The sequence below is a fragment of the Budorcas taxicolor genome, chromosome 2 (assembly GCF_023091745.1).
Source record: "Budorcas taxicolor isolate Tak-1 chromosome 2, Takin1.1, whole genome shotgun sequence".
Taxonomy (NCBI): Eukaryota; Metazoa; Chordata; class Mammalia; order Artiodactyla; family Bovidae; genus Budorcas; species Budorcas taxicolor.
The window spans coordinates 115,111,271-115,130,360 of NC_068911.1; the positions used below are offsets into that span (position 1 = coordinate 115,111,271).

The 19,090-nt window shown below is 49.0% G+C and overlaps 1 protein-coding gene across 1 annotated transcript in view; it reads left to right on the plus strand.

The window, feature by feature from the left end:
* MARCO (macrophage receptor with collagenous structure) overlaps positions 1 to 18,367 on the plus strand; it is a 37,329-nt gene extending 18,962 nt beyond the window's left edge. The window contains exons 5-13 of the mRNA XM_052635949.1: positions 3,660 to 3,866; positions 3,977 to 4,012; positions 4,478 to 4,576; positions 4,670 to 4,732; positions 14,405 to 14,449; positions 15,316 to 15,414; positions 15,919 to 15,963; positions 16,686 to 16,862; positions 18,237 to 18,367. Coding sequence (XP_052491909.1) covers positions 3,660 to 3,866; positions 3,977 to 4,012; positions 4,478 to 4,576; positions 4,670 to 4,732; positions 14,405 to 14,449; positions 15,316 to 15,414; positions 15,919 to 15,963; positions 16,686 to 16,862; positions 18,237 to 18,367 — 902 coding nt within the window. The remainder of the gene's footprint in view (positions 1 to 3,659; positions 3,867 to 3,976; positions 4,013 to 4,477; positions 4,577 to 4,669; positions 4,733 to 14,404; positions 14,450 to 15,315; positions 15,415 to 15,918; positions 15,964 to 16,685; positions 16,863 to 18,236) is intronic.
* The last annotated feature ends 723 nt before the right edge of the window (positions 18,368 to 19,090 follow it).

Genomic DNA, 19,090 nt, shown 5'->3' on the forward strand with positions numbered 1-19,090 from the left:
ACAGAGGGTGGTGGGTCACCAGGCTTCCCAGGGGCACAGCGGTGGCCCCTTCTGTCCAGTTGAGCAAAGGACAGGATGGGAAAGCTGCAAACATGTATAACTGGTGGCAAGGGCAGACATGTCAGTGCTGGGAACCCAGAGAAGAAAAAGGTGGGAGATCCAAGTGGGGCCTGAGGTGGGCCTGGGTCAGGAGGGGAGACCGCTGGTAGTGAGGACAAAGGGGCAGATAAGACATCTAGAATATTCCCTTGATGGCCCACACCTGGTCTAGAGCAGGGCTTCTCGAGCTAACAGCCACGAATAAGCCGTTTGAGATGCTTTAGAGGCCGTGGAGGATTCAGCCCCTGGAGGTGTTGGGGACAGGCTTTGAGAAGCATGGCCTGCTGCTCTGGCCACAACTGAGCAGCTCATACTCCTGGGCTCCTGGCCTCCCCAGAGACCAGCCTTTGGGTGGCTCTGGGTGCAGTAGCGGGATGGAGCTGTGGAGCCAGTAGGCTTGATTGCCACTCCAGCTCTGGGCATACTCACCTGTGTAACTGGAGTTATAAGCCATATTACTCGGCTTGCTGAGATTTAACTTCATTTCAGCAAAGAATGGCAATTATATTAAAATAATACTAATTAAATTATATGTGCTTTGTAGGACAGCTATAAGAGTTGGAAATCATGTTTTCAAACTCCACTACAGTGTAGGTAGTGTGAGTGATCCTGTAATGCAGAAAGGGATTTCAGTTCCTAGGTCAGAGAGATCTGGGTTGGAACATGGCTCACCAGCTATGTAACCTCTCTGAACCTCAATTAGCTCACCTATAAAAGGGGGATAGTAATAACAACCTTCAGTGAGGATTGATTACAACAGGAATAGAAGACAGAAGATGGGTGATACTGTAGCTGGCATGTGGGAATTATCTACATCAGAAGAAACTCAGGGTGCATGCCTTCACGAAGTGAGCCCTTATAGGGGACCTGTCGGCCATCCTCAAATACTAGAAAGGTCCTGTGGAAGAGAAAATAGACTTGCTCTCAGTGGTACCCATCAGAAGAATGGAGGCCAAGGGGCAAAGGTTTCTGGAGAATCAGTTGTGCTGAGGTAAGGGAGGAGCAAACAGTTAAGACTTGGGGCTGCCTCACAATGAAACAGGCAGGTGTGGGACTTGGGGAGAGGGGCTGCAGAATTCTTGGTGGAACAGAAGGGGGACCCTTGCACTGGGTAAGCGGTCGGACAGTTGACATATGAGGATGATTCCAAAGGTGGCCCTCCACAATTCTCTGTGGCCCAGACTTTCTCAAGGTGGCCCCAGCAGGCCCAGAGAGGGGATGAATGAGAGCCAAGCCTTTGCCTGTGGAGTCTGAACCACACTGCTTCCCACCTCACACTCACCCACTGCCACACTCAGGCTCGGGGCTGGGAGCCCTGCAGCTGGCGAGAGGAAATGCATCGGCTTCACGTCTTCAGAAATCAGGACTCCTCTTCCCAAATTACCCGCTGTTTGCCCAATCCACTGCCCACAGACGGGGTTAGCAGACCAAGTGGGACCCGCCCCTGCAGTATTGAGTACTGAGGTTTTCCCCTCTTTGTCCCAGAAGATGGGTAATACCACTGTAATGAGGTTCCAGGGGATCATGTCAGTCTCCTTCACTCCACCTTTAGCTGTGATGATGGGGAGGTTCTGAAGTCAGAGGTAGCAGTGATTCCTCAGCTGGTGCCAGATTCTGGTACTTTCACCAGTACTACTTTGCTTCCCAAGGTGGTCCTCTTTATGGAGATACGGAAGTCATCGCAACACACACTCAGGCACACACCCGTTTCAAGAAACCTCATACAGGAACTTCCCTGGCAGTTCAGTGGTGAGGACTCCATTCTCTCGGGGTTCAATCCCTGGTTGAGGAACTAAGATCTTGAAAACTGTGTGGGAGAGCAAAAAAAGAGAAAAGAAACCTCATACAGTCACACAGTTGCCTTATTGTGATGACCCTAACTGGCCCAGAGCAGCAGGGCATGAACAAATGCCTCAGGGAAATAATTCCTTGCATTGTCCTAGCCTTTAGGCCCTTCTGCGCAAGTGGATGCTCTGGAGGACGGAAAACTTGTTTGCTCTTTGCATCTGAGGCAGTTGTAAGGGACTTCTATTGTAATCAAGGTCTCTATGGTTGTTTTGTCTTCCTTCAAGGAATAATCATTCTCTAAGTATCCTAACCACCTCAAAGAATCTCGTTCTCAAGACTTACACCTAACATCTCTCAAATCTTAGATCCAGAGAGTTCTGTGCGGCAGTTGCTTCTTTGCCTCCACTCAAGACCACTTTGCTCACTTTCCTGATTCATTAGAGAGGAGGCCAGGGCCTTTCTGCGTTCTCTCCAGCTCTGCTGCTGCTGCTGCTGCTGCTAAGTCGCTTCAGTCGTGTCTGACTCTGTGCGACCCCATAGACGGCAGCCCACCAGGCTCCTCCGTCCCTGGGATTCTCCAGGCAAGAACACTGGAGTGGGTTGCCATTTCCTTTTCCAACGCATGCATACATGCTAAGTTGCTTCAGGCGTGTCCAACTCTATGCGGCCCTAGGGACAGCAGCCCACCAGGCTCCTCTGTCCATAGGATTCTCCAGGCAAGAATACTGGAGTGGGTTGCCATTTCCTTCTCCCTCCAGCTCTGAAATCATGAAAATAATGGAATAGAGCCCTTTAACCTAATTCCATCTTAACGAGCCAGTCCTGCCCCCTGAGGGAGTTGCTAGGAGTGGGGCTCTGCTGATGGTGGGACCTCACCAGGCTTCCTCAGCCAGTGGGTACCAATGAGCAGGCCCTTTATGCGTGGCTGGCAGGTTCGGAAAGGGGTTGTCGAGCCCTGCCCAGTGAGAAGCCTCCCTTGATTGATAACGCTCTGAGCAGCGGCAGGAAGGAGGAGGGAGTGACGGAGGACAGAGGAGAGCATAGCCGGGGCAAGCTCGGAATACTGATGCCAAGTGGAAAATGTGAAACCTTGGCCACCAGGCAAGCCTGTGTCTGAGCCACTGGCGGGATAAGTGCTGCTGTGATGATTTTCTCTCCATCAGCACCTCAAACTTCTGCTCTCAGCACTTCAAATCTGCTTTCTGGAATATTCAGAATTCTGTTTGCGAAGTTTAAAAAAATAGTTTTCCAAATTCAGGCACTGAAATAGGCCAGGCAATACTGATGGAGAGCTCAGCTTCTGGGACCTTCCACTTCCCATCAGCCAGGCCAGGTCCTCTCATCCATTTTTTATAAGTTTATGCCTGGTCTCCGGGCAAGGTGGTGTGCTCCTTGAGGGCAGTCATTGTATCTTCCACTTCTGGGCACCAAGGAGTTCAAGGAGTCTGAGTTTGGAATTTGAGTGGGACAGGAAGTATCAGAGTTGGATGTGGTGGCCTGGCTTGCCCTCCTCCCATGGTGGTGGTGGTTTAGTTGCTAAGTTGTGTCCGACTCTTCGTGATCCCATGGACTGTAAACTGCCAGGCTCCTCTGTCCATGGGATTCTCCAGGCAAGAATACTGGAGTGGGTTGCCATTTCCTTCTCCAGGGATCTTCCTAACCCAGGGATCGAAACTGGGTCTCCTGCACTGCAGGCAGATTCTTTAACTACTGAGTCACCAGGGAAGCCCCACCCTCCCCCCATGTCTGACCACAACTTCTTGGTTTTTCAGGAAGAAAAGGAGACATGGGCATGAAAGGAAACATGGGCATGAAAGGAGACATGGGCATGAAAGGAGACGTGGGCATGAAAGGAGACGTGGGCATGAAAGGAGACGTGGGCATGAAAGGAGACATGGGCATGAAAGGAGACATGGGGGTCATGGGACCCCCCGGAGCTCGGGGGGATAAAGGTGACTCAGGAAAGCCAGGTTCCCCAGGTAAGAGTCTGCACTGGCAGGGCTATTGCCCTGTGGGTGTTCCCCTTTTGTCTCGCAGGCTGAAGCTAGAGGGTAAAAATACAATCCCTAAAAATCCTTCTGTATTTTAGGAGTGGCTGGAATTCCTGGAATCAAAGGTGATCAAGGTAAGAGTTGTAGGAATGGGCATCATTCCAGGTACCACTGTCCCTGTCTCGTATTTGACTGTAATATTAACCCAGAGCCTCTGATATTTTGTAAAACCTGGCCCATCCTTAAGAGGAACAGAGCAGCATTCAGAGGGCAGGCCTAACTGATATTCTTTTTGAAAGCTTCTCTTCACTCTGCTGCTCAGGCTTGTGAAGCCAGACGCTCACACCCAGAGTTCTGTGTAAGTCCATAAGCTTCAAACCCTGCAGCAGTGAATGGAAATAAATTAATAAGTTGCTGAGACTGTAATTTTCCTCCCACTAATAGGGCTTCTAAAGAGAGATCTTTTAAGCTGCCCAGGGAACATTTAAGATGTTAAGAGATGCGTGTGCCACTGCAGAGAACAAAGGTGTGTTGAAAGCATAGGCAGCCAGGCCCTCTACCAACCACCCCCAGCCTTCTAGTCACAACTTTGCTTTCAGGACCACCTGGAATGAAGGGTCTTCCGGGCTTTCCAGGAGCTGTGGGATCCCCAGGTGCCAAGGGTGAGACTGGCAGCACTGGCCCCACTGGGCCAATAGGTGAGGTCCTGGCTCCTGTGGTGGGTGGGGGGAGTGATGTCTGGAGACCCACCCAGCCCAGCCCTTACACTCTTTGTGTTATCTGTTGTCCAGGACCACCAGGGATGCCCGGGAGACCAGGAGTCGAAGGTGTAAAAGGAAGCAAGGGGGACACAGGTAACAGAGGCTGTGGGTTGGTGGGAAAGTGGAGTTGCTGGGTGTCAGTGATGGACACGGAGGATGACTACTTCCAAGCAGGGCCATCAGAAGAAGGCAGAGGTCTCCTGAGCTCTGGCCCCCGAAGCCTCTGGATTAAGAAGGGCACCTTCCTCTGCCAGAGCCCTTTGAGTCCAAGGCCCTATGGCTGTTTTTCTCTGCCCAGAGTCCATGAAGACCTTGAATGCCACAATCAAATCTCCACTATCAAACAGGAGTGGGGTGGGCACCTTGCTCGCACTGCCTCCTGGCCTGCCTTCCAGCTGTGCATGTAGAGCCCACTCTCTCCCACTGATCTGAGGTGGGGCCCCAAGGGTCAGGGCTCTGGATTTGGGCAGCAGTTGTCAAAAACCCTGGTGGGCCTGCAATCCGGGAGACCTGGGTTCAATCCCTGGGTCGGGAAGATTCCCTGGAGAAGGAAATGTCAACCCACTCCAGTACTCTTGCCTGGGAAATCCCATGGATGGAGAAGCCTGGTAGGTTACAGTCCATGGGGTCACAAAGAATCGGACACAACTGAGCGATTTCACTTTGTCAAAAAACCCAAATTGCACATTCTCCCAGGGGGGCCCAGGCTGAAAGGAGTGACCCACAGTTACCCAACTCACAGACACTAGTTCATGAACCATCACACCAACTTAGTCAAGTCATAAGCTGTTAGGCCAGTTTAGTCGAGGTTATAAACCATCCTACCAATGTGGACTGCTTTATAAACAACTGCTAACTTTGCTAGTCACTAAGTAAGTCCAGGCACCCATGATGGTCTAGAAAATCTGGTCCACTGGATAGTCTAGAAAGCGTTGGGCCTCCAAGACACATAAGACCTGGTTCTTGCCCTCAGACATGCAGGCTGGTGCAGGAGACAGGCAGACAGGCTGTTGTCAGATGGTGTCAGGCACACTCTGCTGAGCGTTTTGCGTGGAGGAGTGCCATGTGCCATTTAGGAAGCCAGGTGCAGGCCAGGAGGTGTTGTGGCCAGTGCAGGTTGAGAAAGGGCTGGGCATCTTCCAAGGATGTCTGTGAACAGTCACGGCAAGTGCAGAAGGTTATACTTGAGTTAGGCAACCTGGATGCCTTCATCCAAGAGCAATGTTAGAAACCCACACCAGGGGCAGGCCCTCTCATTTTTCATTGATCAAGTGGTCAATGGATTGATTGATTTTTTTTAAACAGATGTGACTTGACTCTGTCCAAATCTTCAAGGTCACAGTGGCCCCTGGTGTGGGTAGCAAAGTATAGCATCTTGCAGGAGTGATGGAAGAGCTGGAGCTGGGTCATAGAGGATGAATAGGGCTTGGCCAGATGGAGAGAGGAAGACAAGTCTAGAGAAAGGGAACAGAGCAGGTGAAGTCTTGGAAGGTGCGGGAGGGCTCTGTAGGTTGGCATCCCTTGAGTCCAGGTCTGGGATGTGGTGGAGGTTCAGAAAGCTCTGGCCAGAGAGCTGGGCAGGCCACTTTCTGAGCCTGGGACTCTGGGCCTTTGCCCTTTGGGTTTCCCCTGAAGGTTGTCAGGAGCCCTGGCAGAGGTGACTCCTATACACACTGTCCTTCTAATCCATCCATCTTCAAAGATGCTTTCCTTTTCACAGATGGTGGGTCAGGACAGGCAGGGGCTCTGCTACCCAATCCCATGTGGATGCCACCGAAGGCTGTCAGCAAAGTCTCGCCTTCCAGGCTCCATGTGGGTGTAGTGGTCAGGCGACCCCAATTTATTGGCTGCTTCTTCCTGGTCTTATACTTCTCTCTTCCCTGAACCCAGATCTTAGGATTTCTGATTCTGAGGCCTAAAGATGTCTTACCCCTGAGTTTTCTGCTTGGCTTCATGGAGATGTTGGCTTTTATCCCTCAGTTATAAATTTTGGGGGGAGCCCCTGCACCCCATCCCACCTTTGCCAGACTAGTGATTCTTGACTAAGCAAGAGCATGGTGATAAAACAAGATTTTACACACAGGCAGCACTGCACCCACTTCCCAGGTCCCCAGCCTGTGTCTCCCACTGTCCAAAGGTGGGGGATCTTGTTTGCACTCTGCATCCTGGGAGGATTTGAGTCCTAAAACTCAAAGAGCATTTTCATGATAGCTCAACAGGATCAACACTCTTGTTAGAGCTGCTTCACGGTAAGAGATGCAGCTAGGGTTGGAATCCAGGCCTGGCTGACTCACCCTTGGGGCCTCATCCATTACACTTTATCATGCTGCCTTTTCCTTCAAGCAACCTGAGAGCACCCCCACCCCATCAGGGCAGTCTGATGAGGAGCACCTTCTCCCTCTACCCAAGTCCTGGAAGTCTCAGAGCAGAAGCTTCAGCAGCTTCTTCCACTCTTAGAAGGAAACATAGGGCTTTCAGACCCTGTTATAGTTCTTTGTTATTTACCCAAGATCCCACCCCAAGATCCCACAGACACTTTTGGTTGACTGGGAATCATTTTAACTCCATTATCAAGTCCCCTGGTGGTGCTAGTGGTAAAGAAGCTGCCCGCCAATGCAGGACACATAAGAGATGCAGGTTCTCTCCCTGGGCTGGGAAGAGCCCCTGGAGGAGGGCATGACAACCCACTCCAGTATTCTGATCTGAAGAATCCCATGAACAGAGGAGCCTGGCGGGCTACAGTCCATAGGGTCACAAAGAGTCAAACATGACTAAAGCAACTTAGCATGCACACATGCATATTAGGTGGGCACCTTTATGGGAACTTCCATCAACCAAACCTAGTGATGAATACCAAATCTGGAAAATTCTCAGGGTTATTCCTTAACTCCAGCTGCTCAAGTAAACACGATGAATTGCATTTTCAATTTGGGGTGTGTGATGATCATAATTTATTCCAAATTGCAAAGGCTTCCCACTCAAATCCAAACATTTCCCTTGATCAAGTAGCCAATGGTCTACATAGACAGCTCGGGAAGGAGTTCTCGTGGGCCCATAACCTCACTAGCTGTAGCCAGGGCTGTGTATCATCCTGAAGTCATGGGTTAACGGACTTTGGGAGAGGTCAGATTTCTGAAGTGGGAGAAGGGAGGGAGGGTGGGAGCCAGGTCTTCTCATCATGGAAAGCAGTTCCTATTTGTCAATGTCAGGATGTTGGTGTTCCCCAAACTAGAGGTGCGGCAGTGTTTGTTCAGTTTGGATTATATCAAGGCAGTTTTTCAAACTGATGTATTTCCCATTTTGTAAATAAAATCATCAATCTCACAGGAGAATATCCAGCTGCATGGGATTAAAAACAGAGAAATTACGGTCCCTTGACTCAACCGAGGTGACAGCTAGATCTCATTTTTGTGCATGTATGCCCAGCTGCTCAGTTGTGTCTGACTCCTTGCCACCCCGTGGACTTCAGTGACCAGGCTCCTCTGTCCATAGGCTAGAAGACTGGAGTGGGTTGCCATTTCCTACTCCAGGGGATCTTCCCAACCCAGGAATCAAACCTGTGTCTCCTGCATTGGCAGGTGGTTTCTTTACCACTGAGCCACCTAGGAAGCCCCATTATTGTGCATTAATTACCAAAAGAAAGAGGTCTGTTTATTATTAATGACACCTCTAAGCCAGGTACTCTCTTTGGGCCTTTACTCCCATAACCTTAGTGCACCCACCCACGCAGATGCGATTCACCAAACCTACCTTACAGCTGAGAAAGTAAAGGCTCCCAGAAAGTAAAACCTTTCCTCGGGATCTCATAGTTAATATACACTGAGTCCAAGATTTAATCCCAAAGTCTGATTCCAAAATTGTGCTTTTCTAAATTTTGTTGTATAGAATGGCATAGAGTGTAGGACACAGAGAGATCAGAGTTGCCCATATTTTCCACCTCACAGTAGATGGGTCAATCCTAGTTTAGTCACCAAATCTTCCTACTGTTTTAAACACTCAATAACCACACTCCAACCCATTCTGGTGGAATATTTCCCCATGTTCACACCCCTTGAGAAAGAGGAGCCATGTCAGATTAAAGATGGCAAAGAGGAGGCTCCTTCCATACTGTTGGGAAGATAGATTGCATAGCTCATATTTAAGGTAGGACATTATCACCGAGAAGAAATTTTTCTACTGGTAGTTCCTTTCACCATTCACAAACCCCCAAAACTTGGTGTTTGCTAACCTTTGATCTTTCAAATGATTGCAAAATCACTTCACTTTGGGGAAAAAGAAAATCCACAACAAAACTAATTTTAGCTCTAAATCCTTTAGCCATTTTGGCAAGTAAACTTAATTTGGAAATAAGGAAGGGCTCACTTCAGCTTGTGATCATGGCATTTCTCTTTCTACCTCCCCATCTCGTGAAATGATGTTCAGTTCAGTTCAATTCAGTTCAGTTGCTCAGTCGTGTCCGACTCTTTGCGACCCCATGAATTGCAGCACACCAGGCCTCCCAGTCCATCACCAACTCCCGGAGTTCACTAAAACTCATGTGCATTGAGTCAGTGATGCCATCCAGCCATCTCATCCACTGTCATTCCCTTCTCCTCCTGCCCCTAATCCCTCCCAGCATCAGAGTCTTTTCCAATGAGTCAACTCTTCTCATGAGGTGGCCAAAGTACTGGAGTTTCAGCTTTAGCATCAGTCCTTCCAAAGAACACCCAGGGCTGATCTTCAGAATGGACTGGTTGGATCTCCTTGCAGTCCAAGGGACTCTCAAGAGTTTTCTTCAACACCCCAGTTCAAAAGCATCAATTCTTTGGCGCTCAACTTTCTTCACAGTCCAACTCTCACATCCATACATGACTACTGGAAAAACCATAGCCTTGACTAGACAGACCTTTGTTGGCAAAGTAATGTCTCTGCTTTTTAATATGCTATCTAGGTTGGTCATAGTAGAAGCAGCCAAAACATTTAAGCTCCAAAACCCCAATCTGATAAAAATTTCTGCATCTCAACAGTACTAATGTCTAAAACATAACAAGAATCTGAATTTTCTGTGTCCTTTTATGTTTCTTTTGAGACTAAGCCAATGTGCCAATAACTTGAAATCTAGTTCCTTAAAATCTGTATTTTAAGATGTGTTTTACTCTTAAAGTAGCAAAGAATAATCCATAATAGCAACTGAGCATTATATCATGAATATAATTTCTCAGCTAATTTCATTCCCTGTGTCTAAGTATTGAGTTAATCTAAGAATTTATTAAATTCTCCCAACTCATATTACTAAATTGCCACAGATTTTTCCTCATTTTCCTGTAAGTTTCTTAGAGACATCTGTAGAAGTCTACATGTGTCCCAGTTTGGGGTTCCCTATCTACCATCTGACTTCTTATCATACAACTCGTTATTAAATTAACCATAATTTTGCCAGGCTGCACTTAGCCTGTAAGTTGGGATGGTATTTAAGGAAGTTTCCCAATGTACTGGAAATTTCTACATTAAATCAGAGTCAGTAGGCCTGTGTGTTATGTTGGACTTGTCAACTAGCTAGGTGATGATAGGTTGATATTGGACCTTGCAAGGCCTTGGTTTGCTCCTCTGTGGAGTATGGGGAAAGGTCTAGAATAATACCCAGCTCCCTGACAATTCGCCAGCATTCTGGATTTGAAACAAGCATTTTCCCTGATTGAAGGGAAAGATGTTAGGCAGAGCACCAGCTGAACATGAAACAATACGAAGGCTTGTGCTTTTCAACTAAACTATTTTCTTGGGAGAAAATTATGTCTCTAAATAAGCACCTTGCAAATAAACATTTGGGGCCCTTTCAGCTTGAGCCTGTGACACCCAGGGAATCCTAGTTTGCTTGTGGTTAAGAGGACAAACAGCATTCCTTCCCTTGCAGTGTAGGCTTACAACATGCACTTCCAAACATGCACTTCTGTTTTTCAGCCATTTCTCCTTCTCCCTGATCCAATCAGGATATCACCTTGAATTATAGCAAAGCAATTACTAGTCCTTGGATCCATGCACAGTTAACTCAGTGAGCACCCTCTCAGAGTCGAGGGAGGCCTGGAGAGAAATCACACAAAACTCAATTCCAGTGTTCTCCCCTTGAAGAGGGGAGTTTTGAAGATAAAACCTACACCTGTTATATATCTATTTATACCTATTATACATTTCTTAGAGGGCTTTTTATCAAGGGCCAGTGGGTTCCATGAGAGTTCAGCCAGGGGAGGGGGTCGTTGGTTCTTTAGAGACAGGAAGTCTTCTTGGAGGAGCTGAGCTGTGAGCTGGTCTGTAAAGACTGAGTGGGATGTGTTTAGGGAAGTGGTTACTCAAACCTTGATTCCTGGACTAGCAGCGTCAGCAATACCTGGAAACTTATTAAAAACACAGAGTCTCAGATGCCCAAACCAGATGCACGGAATCGGAAACTCTGGGGTGGAGCTTAGCAAGTTGTTTTTTGTTTGTTTGTTTTTAGAAATGTAAGGGAGAAGTGTTCTTAAATCTTTTTATTTATTTATTTGGCTGTGCTTGGTCTTAGTTGTAGCATGCAAACTCTCAGTGCGGCATGTGGGATCTAGTTCCCTGACCAGGGATTGAACTCAGGGCCCCTGCATTGGGAGCTCAGAGTCTTAGTCACTGGACACCAGAAAAGTCCCAGAAAGTTTTTAACAAACCTTGTACAGGTGACTCTGATGTTCACTGTAGTTTGACTACTCGTTTAGGAGTAAGGGATGGCCCAAGGCTACTGAAAGTCTTTGGAATCCCATGGAGCGCCCATGTGAAACTCCAGGCGGGAGTAAGCTGGCATGCTGGTAGAACAGGCAGCCACAGTGCCCAGTGGGAGGCCAACCCTGGTTCCCAAATCTAACTTCACCACTCCCTCTCTGTGTGACCTGGGATAAATCACCTCGCATCTTCGAGTGTAGATATCCTCCTCTATAAAAAGGGAAATGGCACAACCTAGCAGGGCAGCTGAGAGATGCATCTGAAGCCCCTGACAGAGTGTCCAGCGTAGCACATTCAGGAGCAGATGCTTAGTCTCTAAGAGGTGAGGGGCTGGGGGAGGGTGTGAGAAATGAGGCGGGAGAGTCAGGCCTCGGGGACCATGGACCTAGTGAATCAGGGCTTACCTAGGGCTCCTGTTTGTACAAGACATTTGTTGTTTGGTGCTTTGGAGCCTTCTTAGGTAGTGGGGAGGCAATCAGGAGAGATCACAGTGTGAGGTGGCTTCAACCTTGCCTCTAGGGACAGGTTCTTAAGGTAAAGATTTGTGCAATATGGCATCCTTTAGGATGAGACACAGGGGATCAAGAGTCTAGATATGAACCATTTTTCTATTTAACTACCAAAGACAGGTTTCTGAATGTGGTTTCTCCTCCCTAATCTTGACACCTGCAATTCAGATGCAGGTAATCACAGGGGTAAGCTTCCCAGGTGGCTCAGTACTAAAGAATTTACTCTCTAATGTAGGAGAGGCAGGTTTGATCCCTGGTCAGGATGATCCCCTGGAGGAGGAAATGGAAATCTATTCCAGTATTCTTGCCTGGGAAACCCCAGGGACAGAGGAGCCTGATGGGCTACAATCTATGGGGTCACAAAGAGTCAGGTACAACTGAACAACCGAGCACACACCTAAGTAGAGAGGACACACCTGCTGCCCCTGCTGGGCCACTTATGGTCAACAGCAAACATTTTGGGGGGCTTCCTAGGCAGCAAGGCTTGGACTCCTGTGGGGGCTTTAGCCCCAGGGTCCCAGGTGCTCCCCACTGGAGGAGTACATGCTGCTGCTAAGTCACTTCAGTCGTGTCTGACTCTGTGCGACCCCATAGACGGCAGCCCACCCAGCTCTCCCGTCCCTGGGATTCTCCAGGCAAGAACACTGGAGTGGGTTGCCATTTCCTTCTCCTATGCATGAAAGTGAAAAGTGAAAGCGAAGTCGTGTCCGACTCCTAGCGATCCCGTGGACTGCAGCCTACCAGGCTCCTCCATCTATGGCACCTTCCCGGCAAGAGTACTGGAGTGGGTTGCCATTGCCTTCTCCGGGAGGAGTACATACAAGTACCAAAAGGTTCCCCAGGGTCCACATGGCACCACTTGCCAGACACGAGGCTTAGGGCTTGACACAGGTGACTACATTTCAGTCTTATAACCATCCCCAAGGCAACCAAAAGCTCAGAGGAGAAAGGTTAGGCTGAGGGAGAGGGAACTGGACTAAATGTCACAGAGGCAGATGAAACCCAGGCTATCTGGGTCCTGTGCTGCCCTGGGAGGAAGCGCATCATCCATGGGCAAGGCCAGAGAAGGTTTTATAGTCGGCAACATCTAGCATCATAGCAGCTTTCACAGGCTTGATCCAGTTCTCCAGGAGACCAAAGGGGTGAGACTTTCCAAACAGAGGGACCAGAAGAAGCACACCTGGCCCGGGGTGAGCTGCAGCCTGCCTGCCAGCTGACCTCAAAGGTTCCTCCAGCTTTTAGAAGAAGCTCTCTGAGACTTGAACTGGTCCTCATCTCAAGAATGAGGGGCTGAACTAGTTGCTCTCTCAGATCTTTCCAGCCCTTCCAGACTCCCTTAGTGCCCAGGCCTGCAGCAGCAGCTCCTAGCTCCTCAGCCCTCTGACCCTCCTCCTCAGGCTAGCCATCTGAAAGGTGGCCAGGAGCCAGGACTCCTTGTTCATCATTCCAAGAAGGGATCCTGAAGAGGCCTGCCAGGTCCCGCCTCTGCCCTCCACTGACCAGCACACAGTGGGTACTCAGGAAAGCCAGGAATTTGAAGTGGGGGGCAGGAGCGTCCCCCAGGTGATTGGCAGTGAGAGTAACTGAGCTCCTCTTGGTTCCTAGTAACCATCCAAAGAGTGGGTTTTTGGTTAAAGCCGAGCTGGCTTGTTAGAAGCGACCCCAGTCAAGATCATGGTGGAAGTACATTCCCACTGTTACCCTCAAGAAACTGTTACTTCATGATCAGTAATGAGCTTTACTTTCCCCAAGTTTATGTGACTGTCTTGGAGAGTCCTGTTTCCCTGAAACTGAGAGATCATGGAGTTACTAAACCAATAGGTTATTATCCCACAATAAGTAATGACCCATCATGGTGCTGGGAATAGTGGGCCTTCTACATATGTTAGTGAATAAAGAGATGAATGGAGGAAGGATGGGAGGGAAGGAGGGAGGAACTTTCACATCAGAACTACAAATAGGATCATCCCAAATAATTGCAGTGGTCATTTTTCCATTTTCTTGACATGAGACCCTTTAGCTGCCTAACTGTTTAGCTACAGTGGGGGCCACAGTGAAACAAACCAATAGACTTACGAAATATCTACTGAGAGTGAGAGACTCCCAGAGCTTCTAGTGGCCACTGAGTCCCCTCCACAGTCTTTTAGAAATAAAAATAACTTTATTTTCAAAACATCTCTCAATTCTTTTCCAATAGAAAATCTTTTTTCCAATCTTTTCCTTCTTTTGCAACAAGAAGGAATAGATATCAAGCCAGGTTATTACTGGACAAAGAAGGCCAGTTACTGAGTGTGGGGTCTGTTCACCTAATCCAGACCTTCACCCACCACGTTTCTATTTCACCCCAATACACGTACCCATTTATCTGCAGTCTGTCTGCTTTTATGCTCTGCTAAAGAGGCTTTAAACAATCGAGGAGAACCAATGTACCTTTCCATCCGCATTAATCAGACAGAAGGTAGAGGTTGTCTAAGATTAAAAGTGTTTAATATCTAAGTTTTATTATCTTCTTCCCTTTTCTGTATTTTGATCTTAGGACTTCAAGGACAGAAAGGAACAAAAGGAGAATCAGGATTTCCAGGTAAAGTGTTGGCTTCATTTTAATTTTCCACAATAATGACTGGAAGGACTCTCTGAGGCGGGTTTTGTTGACCCTGAAAGCAGGGCTGTAACTGCAGTAACTTTCCACCAGAGCGCCGAGGCCTCCAGGGCTCTGTCTTTCAAGCCTCAGGCTCTTCCAATGATAAACCAGGGGAATGGGTTTGAAGGGGTGGAGTTGAGAGAGAAAACGGTAAAGAAGCCCCAGGAGCTGCCGCATGGCAGTGAATTCAGGCTGCACAGCCGCTGTGGAGCTAAGCAACGTTTCTCTCCAGTTCCCAAGGTGGTTGCCTGGCCTGTGTCTCTTTGGTCCATCTCCCTGTTCACACTGGCCCTCAAGGCACCCCCTTCTGCTGCTACTTCTCACAGGACTATCATTACAGTCCTCGTTAGTCCCCACCCCTACACACAGCATTTCTAGTCTTCTTGCCGGCCCCACCCTAAGGAGCCAAAACGAACCTCCTCAGACACATTTCCTGAGCAGTCTTTATTACTACTAAGGTGGATTTTCTTTTCCTATTCTAACTTACTAACAGGGAAATTGAGGCCTGGAAATGTTCTAGCAAATTCTCCCAGAATGGCTTCCACATAATGGCCCAATGAGGACCAAAAACTTTGGAATCCTGTCGGCTATTTTCACCCTCTTGTCCCCAACCAGAGTTTACCTGGAAGGTGGCAGGGGGGTGGCAGGGGCAACACTCTGCCCCTGTCCCAAGGCTGAACATCCAAATAGCCCACTGATAGGGGTGGGGGGACCTTCAGGACAATTCATTCATTAAACACCAAGGCTGTTAGTTTCCCCTGGAAAGCAGAGCAGAACATCTGATGGCAGTGGTCTGTCTTCCCCAGGCCTTGCAGGCATGAAGGGAGAGAAGGGAAGCCCGGGCCTGGGAGGCCTCAAGGGGGCACCTGGACCAAGTGGCCTAAAGGGAGAGCCTGGATCGAGAGGTAAGGTCTCGGCTTCTGACATAAGAGTTCAAAGGACAGGCCTGTTATAAGGGGTTGGGAGTGGTTTTCAGAACCAGAAGGCGAGAGGCTTAGTGGTTCTGTGGAGAAGTCTTGTGCTGGGGTTGCCCTCGGCCCGGAGCTTACAGAGGTGAATAAGGCACAGCTGGGCACTCAGCGCAGCAGGTGACAATGTGCTGGACGATGCCCAGCCAGGCCCCCGGACCATACAGTCTCCGTGACTGACCTCAGGAGAGACCTCCCCCTCCATGCCTCTTGAATGTCCTTCTCTAATCTAGCTCAAGTCCTTCCTGCTGTAGCTCAGGCCCATTTCTTCTTGCTCAACCATGGACATCATGGCATATCCAGTCCCCATGATGCCAGGGGGCTGGCAAAGATGGAGGAGAGAGCCTGACCCCCACCTCTCCTCCCCACTGCTGGCAAAGGAGAACAGGGGGTTCCTGACTTGGTTTCCTTCAAACTGTGCGGTTTTTCTCCTCATGGCAGGAGCTACTGGGCCACAAGGAGCCAAGGGAGAAAAAGGTCAAAAAGGTAATTGCTATTTCTGTTCTGTTTAATGTATGCTATAGAGGCTACTCTGTACTTGAAAGTTGTATGTGTTCTGGGGGACAGGCCTTGGTTCTCAGAGAGATTCCTCATTTTGGGGGAAAGCTAAAAGGCTGTCCCTTGAATAAGCCTGCCTGTGTCACAGAGCCACAGGTAACAGTTTCCCTCTCTCCCTTCTTTCCTCACTTCTTCCCCAACCCGAATTCCCTCCCTCTCTTCCTCCCTTCTTCCTCCTCCCTTTGTTCCCTCCACAACGCAAGCAAAACATGGCAGGGTGGATTTGCAAGGCCAGCTGCAGAGGCACCTCCCTCTCTGGCCTCACGCCTGCAAGCCTCAGTGCACAGAGGCTGCTGGTAGTGCTGGGCACTCAGTGCTATAACGTGGGATCTTACTGCTATGATGACAGCCAAGCAGAAGACTTCTTTTCCCTAACTGTAGGACTTCCAAGGCAAAAAGAGAAGGGGAGGCAGAGGATGAGATGGTTAGGTAGCATCACCAACTCAGTGGACATGAGTTTAAGCAAAGTCTGGGAGACAGTGAAGGACAGGGAAGCCTGGCATACTGCGGTCCATGGATCACAAAGAGTCATACACAACTTAGTGACTGAACAACAACAATAGGACTTCCAAAAATTAAAAGGCAGAACCTGCATCTGCCCAAAGCCCTGTGCTGCTCCTTACCTCTCCCACATGTGTTTTGCCATCCAGGTGACTCCTCATTAACCGTCCGGATTATCGGCTCTAGGAACCGAGGCCGAGCTGAAGTTTTCTATAATGGTGCATGGGGGACAATCTGTGATGACAGCTGGGACAATTCAGATGCCACTGTCTTCTGCCGCATGCTGGGTTACTCCTCTGGAAGTGCTATCTACAATGTGGGAGCTGGTGAGTGAATCAGTCCTCAACCAGGAGTCTTTTTTTTTTTTTTTGAGGTGTTGATGTGAGCTTTCTCTCCTGGGTAGCGTGTTGGTACCTGTCAGTTGCAAGTGACTCATCGTGGTTGGCTTAAAAGAAAGGGATTGGTTCAAGCAACTGAAAAGTTTCACTGCTCAGGGCCCCAGCTTACACCCTTCTGGCTGGCAGCCCCAGGAGAAAGAAGGCTCTCTTCTTCCACAGGGACAGAAGCTGCTGTCCACCCGGCCCTAAAGCCAGAATGCCACGTGTCCGACAGTGTTTGTGAGGGATGCTCTCTGAAGGACAGCTGAGGGGTGGAAGCCAGGAGAACAAAGATGTCGGGCAGGCAAGCACAGTGGTCATCTCAGCTCTCTGGAGCCTAAAGGCCTGGGCAGCCCAAGCTTGGTCATCTTCAAGGAGAAGGGAAGAGACAGTGAATCAGAGCAGGGATTTCCTAAAATCCGTTTTGGAAAGATGTCCTGGAGTGCTGGAGACTCAACTATGTTTTGCAGGAAAAGGTCATTTTCTTTGGCCATAAAAGCAGACGGGTGCTTCCCTGGTGGCTCAGTGGTAAAGAATCTGCCTGCCAATGCAGGAGACGTGTGTTCGATCCCTTGGTCAGGAAGGTCCCCTGGAGTAGGGCTTGGCAACCCACTCCAGTATTCTTGCCTGGAAAATTCCGTAGACAGAGGAGCCGGATGGGCTACAGTCTATTGGGTTGCAAAAGCAACTTGGCAACTAAACAACTCAACAACCACCAAGAGCTGACCTGGCAAGGACACTAGGCTGGTTTATCCTGCTCCTGCCCCCAAATCTTCTCTGCCCTTACCCCTCCCCCTCCACCCCACCAAAATGCATACCTATTTTTTAATCTGAGTCTAGTTGGATTATAAAACTCCTTAAAAATACACATTTCCTCCCACGGATTAAGCCTATATAGATTGTCACATTGTAGTGTAAATTACTGGAATCAAATAAGCCACTAATTTCTCTGAGCTCTTGATCTGAAATCGATTATATCAGAAGGAACGGGGTTTGAAGGAGGTAGAATGCTTCGGAACTGAGAATGACCTGGTTACAAAGGCATTTAAGGAAGAGACAAACCCTGAGAGATCCTCAGGAGATTTCAAATCATGCTTGGATTACATATTAAATACTTGGATGAGACCTCTATCAAAGGGTAGAAAGCAGAACAGAGGCAGAGTCATCATAAGAGAGCAGAACAGCCGTCCGCACCGTGGGCCTGGGCAGTTGCAGGAGAAATGATCAGTCTAGCTCCCTGTGGAAGACCCCGAGGACAGACAGACCACACAGCTTGAACCCTAATCCCACACTCCTCTCTCTCCTTGCTGTCTCTGTGTCCAGGCTCTGGAAACATCTGGCTGGATGATGTTGCATGTTCAGGGTCAGAATGGACCCTGTGGGACTGCAACAAGAGCAGCTGGGGCTCTCACAACTGCAACCACAATGAGGATGCGGGCGTGAACTGCAGCTGACCCCACAGTCCACTCACCACTCTGCCCCCAAGGTGTCCACAGCCAAGACACTCAGCCCACGAAGGGAGGCGGTGCTCTCTGAGGGGCTCCCAGGGGTGGCTGACAGCCTCTGAAGTGGGTTCAATAAAGCTAATAAAGCTCAAAGCGCTACTTGGCACTGACTGGCTGTGGCTGAAATGACTAGCTCATCCCTCCTATCCCTCAGGGATGCATCCACTCAATGCACACAGCCTTTCATTGAGTCCTCATGCTCCTCACACTCCCACCCAGTGCACAGGGACAGTGGAATCTTAGCTCAGAACTGGGGCACATGTGGGCTGAAATTCCATGGTGAAACTGGGGCTCACCTGTTGTCAGAACTAGTCATGACCAGCCCTTCAGTCAATCAGATGTAGCCTCTTTGCTCAGCAGTGGATGGTCCCCCCAGCACTGGAGCTACTCGCCAGCAAATGAAAAAACCTCATGTAGTTGACACCAGGATGCATGGAAAATAGGAACTGTACCTTTAAGCATAGGGGCATGAAAATTTGTTCTCATTAGGATGTGGGCTCCATAAATGCAGGAACTTTCATCCATTTTATTCACCCACGGGAGACATGGATTTGATCCCTGGTTGGGAAGATCCGGCTGGAGGAGGGCATGGTAACCCACTCCAGTATTCTTGCCTGAAGAATTCCATGGACAGAGGAGTCTGGTGGGCTATAGTCCATGGAGTCGCAAAGA